Source organism: Leucopleurus acutus, assembly GCF_964270905.1.
Source record: "Leucopleurus acutus genome assembly, chromosome: 19".
Classification (NCBI taxonomy): Eukaryota; Metazoa; Chordata; class Mammalia; order Artiodactyla; family Delphinidae; genus Leucopleurus; species Leucopleurus acutus.
In genome coordinates, this window is record NC_139161.1 from 53,537,152 (window position 1) to 53,551,144 (window position 13,993).

The following is a 13,993-nucleotide window of genomic DNA, read 5'->3' on the forward strand; positions in this document are numbered from 1 at the left end:
ACATAGGGCCTTTGCTATAGCTGTTCAGTCTGCCTGGAATGTTCTTTCCCCAGAGAGCCCCATGACTCATTTCCTCACCACCTCACCGCCTCGAATCTTGGCTGAAATGGGATCCACCCTGAGCATCCTATTTAAAATTGCTAAGGTCCCGAGCTGATGCTGGAGGTGATGAGGGGCAGCCAGCCAGGTGAAGAGCTGGGTAAAGAGCACAGCAGGAAGAGGGAACAGCAAGTGCAAAGGCCCTGAGGTGGGAAACTACTTGGTGTGTTTGAGGGATAGAAAGAGGACCCGTGTGTCTGAAGCTTAGAGGGTAAGGTTGGGGTCAGGGTTGAGGGAGAGTAGTAGTAGAAGAAATTGAAGGGGGAGGGAGGGAGCAGAGACTAGTTACTCTAGAGAATTAAGGAGCTGGTTTTCATTGTAAGTGCAGTGGGGAAAAGCTTTTTGAAAGTTCTTCCTCAAGGAGGTGAAATGATTTTAAGAAGTTCACCCTGGCCCCGGCATAAATAATTGATTGCAGGAGGGCAAGAGTCTCAGGCTAGGGAGAAAGCTGTTATAATAATCCAGGAGAGAGAGGCTGGTGGCTTGGACAGAGGTGGTCCCAGGGGAAGGGTTGAGACGTGGCCAGATTTACTGTGTTCAGATTGTAATGCCGATGGGACTTGTGATGGATCGGAGGTGGGGTTGGGTTGGGTGGATGGCATAGAGAGGAATCAAGGATGGCTCTGAAGTTCTTGGCTTGAGCAGCTGTTTGGGTGGTGGCGACTTTTATTGAGACGGGGAGGATGATGGGAGTGGGAGAAGAAGCATCAGGTTTAAAGTGGGGCCGAGGGGTGGGAAGGCAACATTTATTTGCAGGTGTTAAGTTCTGCATCCCAGAGGCATGATCGACCAGCCGCTTGAATGCGCAAGTTGTGCGGCTCATGGGAGAGGTGGGAGCTGGCCTCCCGCTTCTCTCTCCTGGGATGGGGCTCACCTGGAGGCAGGTTCAACTAAGGCAAGTCGCTCATTTCCCTCAGGAGGTGTGGCCAGTTTGGGGAAGCAGGGAAAAGGGGGCTATGATTCCTGGCAGCTGGTGGGAGATCGGCCTCGTCCCTCCATCACCACCACTGCCCCCAGTCCTGTCTCTCACTTAAGATTTAAGAGAGCCGCAGTCTGCAGAGACCACGAGTATACTCATCCTGCCTGCCTTTGTTTCCCTTTCGTGCCAGCGTGGGACGACGGTAAGATCCGAGCCTTTGCCCCAGAGACAGGCCGGCTGATGTACGTCATTAACAACGCCCACAGGATTGGAGTGACGGCCATCGCCACCACCAGTGACTGTAAAAGGGTCATCAGCGGCGGTGGGGAAGGGGAGGTATTATTCTCGAAGGCAGAATCTTTTTAAAATAGCCCTTGGTTTAGAGCAACTGCCTCATAGCAGGCCACTAATTTGATTTTTTCACCTGTACTAGGAATCAGGCAGGACCAAATTAAGATTTTTGATGAAACTCTGAAATACCTCATAAATTAAAGTTCTAATAATATAAATACACACATCAATATTTTTGTTCCCAGAAAGGACATTTAGGATACAGACATGAAATCATTCTACAGGGAATTGAGCTAGGAATCCAAGTTGGTGTTTTGCCAGAGTTTTAGAATACTTTTTTTTTCTCCTTCAAAAACCAGTTATATCAATTGTCTTTATCTTATCTTGTAAAGGAGATGCTATTTGTAGAATTGATTCTTTCATCTACCCAGATGCTTCGACCATCATTTCAAAATTATTACACTCGACCTTTTCGTTCCATCATTTCAAGGAGCCTAAAACATCTTTTTAGGGAGAAGAAAGATATAGCATCTTCACATAGCCTTTGGCAGAGTTTGGATCAAACCCGTTAGTGGCTAAATGTTCGGGTTCTGGGGCCACACTGCCTGGGCTCCGATTTCACTTCTGTCACTTCCCAGCTGTGTGACCTAGGGTGTGTGCTTTAACCTCTCTGTGCTTCAGTTTCCTGTAAAAGTAAAGTATAAAGTGAAGATAGCAATACTCCAATTAGTGAGATTTTTTTTACACTCTTTATTTTGTACGAAGTCTTCAGAATCTGGTGTGCATTTCACGTTCAGAGCACATCTCCATGTGGACTAAACCCTGCAAATGCTCCACAGACACACCTAGTCCTAGACCATCCCCCTGCTCTCTGCCCATTATCACCCTCGCGGCTCTGTTCCCTTCCCTCATCCCTTCAGCCACGCTGTTGCTAACACCCACAGCATCCTTGCGTGCTCCCTCAGCCTTTGGGGGCATCGACCCTGCTGAGGAGGGTTACAGGAGGGAATCGCACAAAACAGATTCGTCGCCCCCAGCCCTGATCAGCAGTCTTTTCACAATGCCCGCTCCCATTCCCCACAGCTACTCCAGACCTTTTCTTCCAAAAACATAGTCTTCAAGGTCTTTGTAAGTACTAGAGACCAGGGCTGCTGGTCCGCAGGGGTGCACCGGTCTGAATCCTGGGGTTGCTAAGGTACTCTTACGTATTTTATTTCCACTTTCATTGGCCGTTACCTGAGTTTATACCCAAACCTCCCTGCCATCCCCCAGCTAATGGCCGGCACATCCAAGGCTCCAGTCCTGTGCTGTTTGGCTGGTGCCCACGCCACACTGGCTAGAACATCTGCATCTCACCCTGGCTAGAGAGCCACTGCCTGCCTCCATACATTCAAGATTCTGGATCTGTTTGTTTTCTCTGGCAATAGTCATCACCCTGTCCCATGTCAAGACATACTGAGTGGGCTTCCCTGGTGGCGCAGTGGTTGAGAGTCCGCCTGCCGATGCAGGGGGCACGGGTTCGTGCCCCGGTCCGGGAAGATCCCACATGCCGCGGAGCGGCTGGGCCTGTGAGCCATGGCCGCTGAGCCTGCGCGTCCGGAGCCCGTGCTCCGCAACACGAGAGGCCACAACAGTGAGAGGCCTGCGTATCGCAAAAAAAAAAAAAAAAAAAAAGACATACTGAGTTATTTGAACACCATAGCAAGGAAGATGGCCTGGCTCATTTGGGATAACCTCACGCTTCCTCATCTTCTTGACTGAGAAAGTGTCTTTGAATGTTTTTCGTACTTCATTTAAGGTTATATTCCTCTTGTCAGGTGCAAATAAGTTAGTCTGTTATTACTGATGCCAACACTAGTTTTCAGTTTAGTGTTCAACTAGACCGTGGCTCCTCTGTTGTCTTATATCACTTATACAAAATAATTTCTGCTCTTCTTATGTTTTAGAAGTCCAACACGTTCATTATAAGAAGCATCTGACTACATTATTATGTTCTCTGGTATAGTTGTGACAGAGCGTTTATCCATTACAGGACCTACTGTTATAACCAAATAACTTTCCTTTCTACTTACCCTTTGTATTACAGTTAGGGCATCATACTTGCCAGTTTTGAAATTTTGTGTGTAGGTAGTTGTATCACCTCTGCATTTCATTTCAAGATAGCAAAGGGATATTAGACAATATTTGTTACTGAAAGTTGGGTGTTGGCTTCCGTGGAGTTGAGAACCACTGATTTTAAATGATTGAGACAGCAGCTGATGTGAAAGTTTAAATATGGCTCTGGGTACCCAAGAGATTCCCTGATGGGGGCAGGACTTTGAGAGCAGTGCTCAGCAGAAACGAGCAGACATGTTGTTTCACTCGGTTTAGCAGCACCCCCTGCATTACTGGTTTTAGCAGCGGGTGTCTGATATATTTCTCAGTCCTAAAGTAAAAACAGGTGTAGGCTCCCTGGTAGGCATCTCCCTGGCTCCGTGGAAGAATATTCCCACCCTGCAACTTGGCATCCCTACCTCACTCAACTGAGATGAGGACAGGGAATTAGAAAAAGCAAGTCAGCCCAGGAGGTGAGAAAGCTCTTGGAATCTTTTTAGTTTTTACTTTTTTTTTAACCCCCTTCAAAAATTACCAAGGTGGAATTGAGAGCCTGTGCTTTGTGGCTTGCAGGTGAGGGTGTGGCAGATAGGCCACCAGACCCAGAAGCTGGAGGAGGCCCTGAAGGAGCACAAGTCCTCCGTGTCCTGTATCAGGGTGAAGAAGAGCAACGATGAGTGCGTCACGGCCAGCACGGACGGCACCTGCATCATATGGGACCTCGTGTAGGTACCAGGGATGGGGAGGACCAAGTGATGCAGAACTCAATCCCAGCATTTTATTGAACTCAAGGGAAGACTCAAACAAAGGGTTGAGGGCTTCCCTGGTGGCGCAGTGGTTGAGAGTCCGCCTGCCGACGCACGGGACACGGGTTCGAGCCCTGGCCCGGGAAGATCCCACATGCTGCGGAGCAACTAAGCCCATGAGCCACAACTACTGAGCCTGCGCTCTAGAGCCCGTGAGCCACAGCTACTGAAGCCCGTGCACCTAGAGCCCGTGCTCCGAAAGAAAAAAGCTCCCACAGTGAGAAGCCCACGCACCGCAAAGAAGAGTAGACCCCACTCACTGCAACTAGAGAAAAGCCCGCGTGCAGCAACGAAGACCCAATGCAGCCAAAAATAAATAAATAAATAAATATATATATATTTTAAAAATAGTAAATAAGCTTTCTCAGGAAGAGAAAGTCATGTTTCACAGCTCTGGAATCTATTTTTCAGGCGTCTTAGGAGGAATCAGATGATCCTGGCTAACACCTTATTCCAGTGTGTTTGTTACCACCCTGAAGAGTTCCAGATCATCACCAGCGGGACAGACAGAAAGGTAAGAGTCAAGATCTTTCTGGTACAAGAGAAGAGCAATGACGCCTTGTGGCTGAGGGTACAGGCTCTGGAGTCAGGCCATGCCAGTTCAAACCATGGGTTTGCTGGTGATCCGCCGTGTCAGTTTGGAAATGCTACATAACGTTTTGGGGTGCCTTTGTTTCCTTTTCTGCAAAATGGAAGTGATGACACCACTGACCTCATGCAGTTGCTGTGGGGATTAAAGTCATGATTGCATATGATGCTAAAAGCAGGGGGCCTGGCACAGAGCGGGCACTCAGTAAGTACTGGTTTTGATTATGAGGACATTTCTAAGGCTGGAAGTGTTGTGCCCAAAGGAGCTGTCACTTTGATTAAATTCAAATTGAATGACAATAGAGCTCATCTCTCATCACCCTACTTCGTCAATATATTAAAAATCTCTTAAGCTAGGGAGTCCATGTCCTTCAGTGAAAATTGGCCATTATTTGGGGGGGAACATTTCCCCCTTGGAGCAAGCAGGAGGCTTCAGGAGAGAGACACATGGAAGGGCAAGGAAGCTGGGGTGTCTCCCACCCTGCCAGCCACATCGGATCAGCCAGATCTTGGCCTGATTACCTGCACATCCAATTACTGGGTTTGAATACCCCTAATGTAGACTTTGAGATAATTGAAGAAGAGTTTGCACATTTATTGTTTTGCCAGATACAGGCTAAGTTAATGGAGTTAAAAGTATTGAGGGAAAAATACAAAAGGTACCTTCCCTCCCCACCTCCACCCCCCAAATTAGAATCTAGGAGTGGGTTTTTTTCCTGCTTAAGCTTCCCAGGTGATTGGGAACGACTGCCTGAGACACTTTGTCATAAAAACCCGAGGAATGCTGCCTGGTCCAACCGGGATCTGCCCGACACAGACAGAATGTTCTGGGAGGGCGTGAAGAACTGCCTCTGTGATCCAGTCTCTGTAGATTGTTAGGTTTCTTTGTGTCTCATCTGCCCAAACTGGCCTATGCCTGCCCATCCCCCAACCTGTGCTTGACTTGGGGTCTAAGTGGGCTTCCTCTTGGCACTGGGGTGGGATGGATATTAGGGAGTTAATCACCACGTCACTATAAATGCTTTGATGGACGGTTCATATTGTTTCTGAATTAGTGTGATATCTGCCATATCCTAGGTTTCAGCTTTTGAGGCTTGAAACAGTCTATTTCCCTCTTATTTGAATTTTGACCAGAATATTCCAACCATAAATCATAAATCTGTCCAACTACTCTAAGTGCTGGGGACATGACAGTGTCCCTGCTGTCATGGAGCTTACCTACCTTCTGTATTAATTTTGGGTGGGAGGGGATGGAATGGGATAGTACACATGTAAATGAGTCCATGAAAGAGCAATGAGTAATAAGTGAACAAGATGATACGAGATGGTGAAAGAGCTAAAAAAATATATAGAACAGGCTATAGGATAATGGCTGGGAGAAGGAAGCTGTTTCAGCAAGGATGGTCAGCGAGGCCTCCTTAAGGAGGTGGCGCTTGAGCTGAGGCCTGAGTGCCAGGAGGACCCAGCCGTGCTTTGATCTCAGGGAAGACCATTCCTGGCAGAGGACGCTTGGGAAAGCCCAGGGGAGGCTCACTTTGACTTCCCTGGTCAAGGAAGCTGGTCATCAAGCACCAGTGACTTACATCGATGGGATTCCTGAGAAACTAGGATTTTGGCATGCTTTCATACTCCTTTATGTTTTTACTATGAAATCAGAACTTTATTGTTAAAGTGACCAAGCATCGATAGAAATTATAAAGCAAAATAAATAAATAAAAAGAAAAGAAAAATTTTACATAGCAGACACCATTTCTAGCTAAATTCAGAGGAATACAGATTCCTGGCGTAATGACGGGAACACAGGAAGTTGCCATCAACATGAAACAGAGAGAAAGTTCTGGGTGAAATACCCAAGTTCCCACTCCTGATTCTTGGTCAAGGGCTCTATGTTTAGAAAGAAATTTTTTTTTTTTTGTGGTACGCGGGCCTCTCACCGTTGTGGCCTCTCCCGTTGCGGAGCACAGGCTCCGGACGCGCAGGCTCAGCGGCCATGGCTCACGGGCCCAGCCGCTCCGCAGCATGTGGGATCTTCCCGGACCGGGACACGAACCCGCGTCCCCTGCATCGGCAGGCGGACTCTCAACCACTGCGCCACCAGGGAAGCCCTAGAAAGAAATTTTATTTGTGAATTGGTTGTACATTTACAAAGTTAAAAAAAAAAAAAGCATAAAAGCAGTATATTCAGAGAAAAATCTTCCTTCCTTGAGCCCCTGTCTCCTTTCCACCCCTAACCCAGTTCCTTGGCCCAGGAGGGGGCGGGGGGAGGGTGTGAGGATGCGGGTGGAATATATGATCAGTCTCTGTTTAAACCCAGCCCTGCGGAATGTTCTGTTGCTTTGAGGCAGAAGAGAAGGTTTGGAATAAGGGTGGGGTGAGGAAGAGGGAGGGCCAGCCGCGGTGAGAGCTCACTTTTTAAGGCCCAGTCTCCAGAACTTTCCAGAACTGCTCATTCCCCAAGCTGGAGGAAGGAAATGCTTTCCCCTCCCGCCAGGCCTAAAGAAAGCTTCACTTTCCTCCTCTTAAGAGCAGAATTGGGAAAGTGGATGCAGTGGCCGCTTCCTTCTCTCCTTTACAGCTCCCTTCAGGCTCAGTCTGCGCCATCTGACCAGAAGTACTCTCTGTCTCAATCCAGTTTATCAGCATATCAACACCTCTTTAAACTGAATGCAAATTTTAAAGCCACTACTAAAAATATTAAAATGATTTATCCACCCCCTGCTTTAGCCTATTTATAATTTCAGCTGGTGTATCATCCCGGGTGTATTTTTGCTGTCTGCTATATAAAGTAGAACCTTCTTTTGTTAGCATGCGTGTGGATGATTTCACTGAGCTGAACCCCGCCTCATGCTTCTTTCTTGAATTCCAGATTGCTTACTGGGAAGTGTTTGATGGGTCAGTAATCAGAGAGTTGGAAGGTTCCTTGTCCGGGGCTGTCAATGGCATGGATATCACCGTGGAAGGAGTGCATTTTGTCACAGGTCAGTCCTGGGATAAGAGAAGAAAGCCAAGCCCAGCTTATTTAAATGGGAAAGTGGAACTCCCAGGCGGGAGGCAACTGGAAGTGACCACAAAAGGGTCTAAAGGGCAACGTGGTTAGATTCAGGCCTGAACACTGCAGCCGGTGTGGCTGGGAAAGAAAAATCCAGAAGCCACATTTCAATGAGAGGAAACATTTGCTCACGAGCCTTAGGGACACAAATATAAACCTAAGCTTCCACTGCGCGCTTTTTCTGTGGTGGGCGGCGATGAAAGAAATGGGCCTTTACACGATCTTGTAAACCAATTATACTTCAATTTAAACAAATTAATTAATTAAAAAAGAAAGAAAGAAAGAAATGGGCCTTTACATGGGCTGGGCTGTCCAGTCTGCCTTGCTCTGCTATTTCCTACTGAAGTCTTAAATGCCAGGCTTCTCGGTCAGCATTTCCAGGGGGCATTTGCCACACAATGTGCCCATTGCAACAGCATCAGTCCCATTTCTTGCAACCTCTTTGATTCTTCCGGACAGTAACCAGTTAAAGTTCCAAATCAATAAAATTTCACAAACACATTTATGTAAAGCATGATATAAAATTAGACATGGTATGATCCTAATCACATATTCAGATGTATATCTGTGTAACTTACAGAGAAAAGACCGGAAGGAACTAAACCAAGATGTTACTAGTGGTTCTTTCTGGATGGTGGGATCAAGGGTGATGTCACCTCTTTACATTTTTTCCCCCCAAATTAACTACAACAGATCTAGATTTTTATAATCAAGGAAAAGAGTGTTTATAAAGATAGGTTTTTCTTCCTTTAAATCGGCACATGGGGAATGTATTGAAAACGATCCAGTAATTTAAAATCAGGACTGTTTCTCTCTGTTCTGTTGCAGCAATGCCATGTAACTGCTTTGTCATTTTCAGGTGGAAATGACCGTCTTGTCAAAGTTTGGGATTACAATGAGGGTGAAGTGACTCACGTTGGGGTGGGACACAGTGGCAATATCACCCGCGTCCGGATAAGTCCAGGAAATCAGTACATCATTAGCGTGAGTGCCGATGGGGCCATTTTGAGATGGAAGTACCCATTTCCCTCACGAAACGTTGGAGACCTCCTGGATTCACAGCATTGAATACCATCCTGTTGGAGGCTGAGCTTAGATAACTCCATGACTAGTCTTGCTTTCTCACACCTGTGTGTCTGTGCTTTGGTCAAAATATTTTATCTACAAGTTTCTCCTTTCCTTTATAGAATTCATTTTACATTCTCGAATTGTATATTAAAACTGAGACGTGTTCAAGAATAATTCGTCCAGACTGTAAAGTTTTTTTATTATGAGTAAGTTCCCAGTTGTTGGTTTCCTGTCATAATCTCCCTTCTATGACTCTGCAAAACCCACAGCCCTTCCTCATAATTTGTCCACAGATAACCATTGCTGTTAGTCTCTAAAAATAAGGAAGGTGAATTTACCTTCTTTTTTTTTTTTTTTTTTTTTTTGCGGTACGCAGGCCTCTCACTCTGGTGGCCTCTCCAGTTGCGGAGCACAGGCTCCAGACGCACAGGCTCTGCGGCCATGGCTCACGGGCCCAGCCGCTCCGCGGCATGCGGGATCTTCCCGGACCGGGGCACGAACCCACGTCCCCTGCATCAGCAGGCGGACTCTCAACCACTGCGCCACCAGGGAAGCCCCGAATTTACCTTCTTAATCAGCATTTCATTGGTCAAGCTGCCTGGGGCAAGACGTGGGTGTGGATCCAGATCTTGGGCAGGGTTTTTGTTTTGTTTGAATTCTCTGATACTCCGTTTTGTAAAGCAAGAATACCTGCTCAAAAAGTGATTGTGAGAATTAAGTGAAATAATGTATTAAAGCGTCGGCAGGGTTCATGACACAGAGTAGAAACTTCAATACGAATTATGGTGCTTTCTCAAAGAAAATGTGTGTCGGGGATCTTGGGGGTAATTATCAGAGGTTAAATTTCATAGATGTTTTTCTGGAGTTAACCATAAAATCTTTCTCCTCTGCTTACCATTAGAAGAGCGATGGAATGGACCTTGTGTATTGACCGTCCAACCAGGGACGGTGTCCTTTTCCAGGGAGCATAAATAACGGTATTTCCCAGAAACACTTCAAGTCTCTAATTCACAGGACAGTCTTTTGTTCTGTGCATATTCTTTATCCTTTACCTAATGCTTTTCCCCCCCCCCGCATCAGGTAACCAACCTGCTGCTGCCCTATTTGACATATCAAGGTGGATATTTAATAAATGATGACCACTTTATTCATCAGATAATAAGTAACATTTCAGGGCATTCATGTGATAAGCCTCCTGCTAATCTCTTGTTGAGCTAGAAATAGATGAGAAATTCACTTTGCGAGACTGCCGGATTAACGTGACAGTTACAAGATAAAGTGAGGGAGGTCCCCAGGGAATCAAGGGCAAGGCAATGCCAAGTCAATTCTTATTGGGCAACAATTCAGCTGGGATTTTGCGTTAAGGAGTGAACGTGAGACCTCCTAGGAGGCGCGCCCGGGAGCTGGAAAACTTCCTGGTGAGCAAATACTGAGGCTGGAAAGATCTAAGCTGCGGGGTTGTCAGTCCACAGACCCTGCTCGAGTTCCGGCTTCTCTGCTTACGGGTCGTGTGGCCTCAGCCCATTGCGTTAACCTCTCTGAGCCCGTTTCTCCACCAAATAAACCGAGGACGGTCAAGTCTCGCTTGCAAGTTTTGATAAACGCCCTAACCTAGTCTGTAATTTAAACAAGCAAACCACAACCAATCCCGGGTGTTTCTACACGCGCCTTCCAGTTCGGGTCCCAGGATGGCGGGTCCCGCAAAGGCTCTGCCTCCCCTGCGGGGCAGACGGGCTGGAAGGAGGTGGCGCCATCTGTCCGCACACACCTGAGCCTGCGGCGGAACCAGCGGTACCAAGGTACTCTCCACCCGTTCACCGCCCCCAGGGCGCGTCTCTCGCTACGCCGGAGGCTGCCCTCTGGGGAACCTTCCTTTCCCTTCTTTTCACCTTCGCCTGGAGGTAATTACAAGAAATTTAGCAACAGCCACGGCTTTGCAATTTACTAGGGCGTTCACATTTATCATTCCTCTATTACTTTCACAGCTTGAAGGCTGGGAGCGGACTAGGAGCAGAGGTTAAATTCAGGTCGGTAGGTTTAGGAGAGGTTAGGAAGTGGGAGGGAACCTGAGCTCTTCGCTCCAGTGCTTTTATTCCTGGTCCGAGCGGCGGGGGCGGGACCCGACGGGGGTGGGGGCGGCGGGGCGCTGCCCGGGGCGGGCCCTACGGCCTGATTCCCGCGCGGGGCGGGGCGGCCCCGCCCTTGGCTCCGCCTCCGCCCGATTCCCGCACACCTGGCCCGCAGGTAGCCGGCTCCCGGGTGCCTTTCCGAGCCTGGAAGGGCCTGTTGGCTGCTCGTCTGTCCGGCGCCTGGAGGCTGGGGGCTCCGCTCCGGGAGGGGCGCCGGCGGGAGCCATGGACCCGGGCGCGGGGGCCGCGACCGGAGAGGGGCCGCCCGCGCCCCGGCCCCGCCGCCGCCGCTCCCTGCGCCGCCTGTTTGGCCGCTTCCTGCTGGCGCTGGGCAGCCGCTCCCGCCCCGGGGACTCGCCGCCCCGGCCCCAGCCCCAGCCGGGACACGGCGATGGCGACGGGGAGGGAGGCTTTGCTGGCCCCCCGGGCCCGGATCCAGCTGCTCCCGGAAGCCCCGGGGAGGAGCGCCCGCCCCGACCCCAGCCCCAGCTCCCCGCCGGCGACGGGGCGCGGATCCCGGGAGCTCAGGGCTTGAAGAACCACGGCAACACCTGTTTCATGAACGCCGTGGTGCAGTGTCTCAGCAACACCGACCTGCTGGCCGAGTTCCTGGCGCTGGGGCGCTATCGGGCGGCGCCGGGCCGCGCCGAGGTCACCGAGCAGCTGGCGGCGCTGGTGCGCGCGCTCTGGACGCGCGAATACACGCCCCAACTTTCCGCCGAGTTCAAGGTAGGCAGCGCCGGGCTGCCTCCAGCCTTGGCCGCTCGGCGGCAGCCACGTTCCGGCCTTTAGGGTTTCCCTTCTGGACCGTTGGGTGCTCCATCAGGAAAGGGGTTTCTTGGGGACTTCTCTAGATGGCATTTGCCAGTTAAGTCTCGGATTATCGCTTCTTTTTAAAATTAAATTTATTTTTACATTTTTATTTAGTTTTGTCTGCGTTGGGTCTTCGTTGCGGTGCGCGGGCTTCTCATTGCTGTGGCTTCTCTTGTTGCGGAGCACGGGCTCTAGGCGTGCGGGCTTCAGCAGTTGTGGCACGCGGGCTCTAGAGCGCAGGCTCATTAGTTGTGGTGCACGGGCTTAGCTGCTCCTCGGCATGTGGGATCTTCCTCGACCAGGACTGGGGCCCGCGTCCCCTGCATTGGCAGGCGGATTCTTTTTTTTTTTTTTACACGTTTAAGTTTATTCAAATTTATTCAAAGCAATCTGGTTTCATATGTATTATGCTATTGGAAATAGTCTCATGTTTTGTTTTTTTTTTAACATCTTTATTGGGGTATAATTGCTTTACAATGGTATGTTAGTTTCTGCTTTATAACAAAATGAATCAGTTATACATATGTTCCCATATCTCTTCCCTCTTACGTCTCCCTCCCTCCCACCCTCCCTATCCCACCCCTCCAGGCGGTCACAAAGCACCGAGCTGATATCCCTGTGCTATGCGGCTGCTTCCCACTAGCTATCTACCTTACGTTTGGTAGCGTATATATGTCCATGCCTCTCTCTCACTACCACTGCGCCACCAGGGAAGCCCACAGCCTTTGTTTTGAGTTGATTAGTGTGTCAGCGCTTGAGGCGGGTGAGTGCAGGGAGCTGGTAGATTTGAGCGAATTCAGCATTTCTGCACTCAGCAAACATTAGTTGAAGTATCGGAGGACTGTTCTAACGCCAGGGATAGAGGGTTTCCACTCTAGTTTCCAGTGCGGTGCGGGGAGTCGGACTTCGAAGGCCAAGATCTAGGAGGAAGGAGGTGAATGATGAGAAGGACACAGCCAGGCCAAGATCTAGGAGTAATCCCCACAGGGGGAGGGAACAGCAATTGCAAAGACCAGAGGCCTGAAGGAGCTGAGAACTGGAGGCATGAAAAAAACTCGGGTGGCTCTTGCCCAGGAGAGTAGAGTGGGGAGGAGATGAGGTTGGCCAGATCATGTAAGGTTTTGGAGGCAACGGTAAGGAGTTTGGTTTTTATTCTAAGCCCATCGAAAGCTGAGAATCTGTGTGCCAGGTACTGTGCCGAGGGCCTGGGAGAGGCAGTGGGTGTGCTATATTGGAGGTGGCATGCTTTTGCTTAGTGTGAATGAAATCCCCTAGGATGCGTTAGCGTGGGTTTGTATCCTTTGTTCCTGGGGTCACGGTCTACTTACTGGGTATGCTGCAGGGTCATGAGGCTTTGGAAGTTATGTGTATCACTTCACCCAGGATTAAAGCGGGGCATTTGTTTGGGGTCCCAGTTGGATTAAAGAGTGCTGATAATTGACGCGCATGGCTGGCTTCCTGCTAAAAAACCACAGTTCTGGACAGAGAGCTGAAGCTCCCCAAAGACTAGGGATTGTTGTTCTTGGGGGAGAGGGAACTTGTCAGTGTTCATTCCACAAGCATCACCGCTCTTGAGTTTCAGCCTGAGAAAGCAATCCTTGCCATGTGACCCACGAGGATGCCAACCCCCACCGTCCTCTCTCTTGCTTCCACTAGTGAAGCACTGTTCTGCAGGCGTCAGTGGGTCAAATGGGTGTCAGTAATATCTCCTTTTGGCATCATTTGCTTTTTGAATGTGAGAGGCAGTATCCTTTAGTGGTTCAGAGCAAGGTCTTGGTTACCTTGAGCAAGTTACTAAAATCTCAACTGTGCCTCAACTTTCCTTATCTGTAAAATGGGACTCTAGGGGTACCTACCTTCTTATAGGGTTGTTCTGAGGGTAAAAATGAGCTAATTATAATTCCTCACTTGCAGAGACCTGGAGGGAGGGAGGTAATCCTGTGTACCTTTTCTATTGCTCCATGCATTCTCATCCAGTTACTGCAGGAATGGGAGAGATGGGAGTAGCTTGAAAAGTCTTCCAAATTAGTAATCACCTTCCATGACTCACCAACATTTCCTGTCTCTCTCAAATCCTGCTCTCAAATCCCTAGAGCCAAGAAGCTCCCTGTGAGCCTCGGGGAGCTGAAGGATAATC

The 13,993-nt window shown here is 49.1% G+C and overlaps 2 protein-coding genes across 2 annotated transcripts in view; both read left to right on the forward strand.

Annotated features, from left to right (window-relative positions):
- The window catches only part of CFAP52 (cilia and flagella associated protein 52), a gene marked incomplete at its 3' end in the record, with an annotated part of 35,979 nt that extends 27,065 nt beyond the window's left edge, over positions 1-8,914 (forward strand). Inside the window, exons 10-14 of the mRNA XM_082861632.1 lie at positions 1,209-1,354; positions 3,977-4,128; positions 4,621-4,723; positions 7,664-7,775; positions 8,706-8,914. Coding sequence (XP_082717758.1) covers positions 1,209-1,354; positions 3,977-4,128; positions 4,621-4,723; positions 7,664-7,775; positions 8,706-8,914 — 722 coding nt within the window. The remainder of the gene's footprint in view (positions 1-1,208; positions 1,355-3,976; positions 4,129-4,620; positions 4,724-7,663; positions 7,776-8,705) is intronic.
- Positions 8,915-11,268: 2,354 nt separating this feature from the next.
- The window catches only part of USP43 (ubiquitin specific peptidase 43), a gene marked incomplete at both ends in the record, with an annotated part of 62,200 nt that continues 59,475 nt past the window's right edge, over positions 11,269-13,993 (forward strand). Inside the window, one exon of the mRNA XM_082861800.1 lies at positions 11,269-11,772. Within this exon, the coding sequence (XP_082717926.1) occupies positions 11,269-11,772 (504 nt within the window). The remainder of the gene's footprint in view (positions 11,773-13,993) is intronic.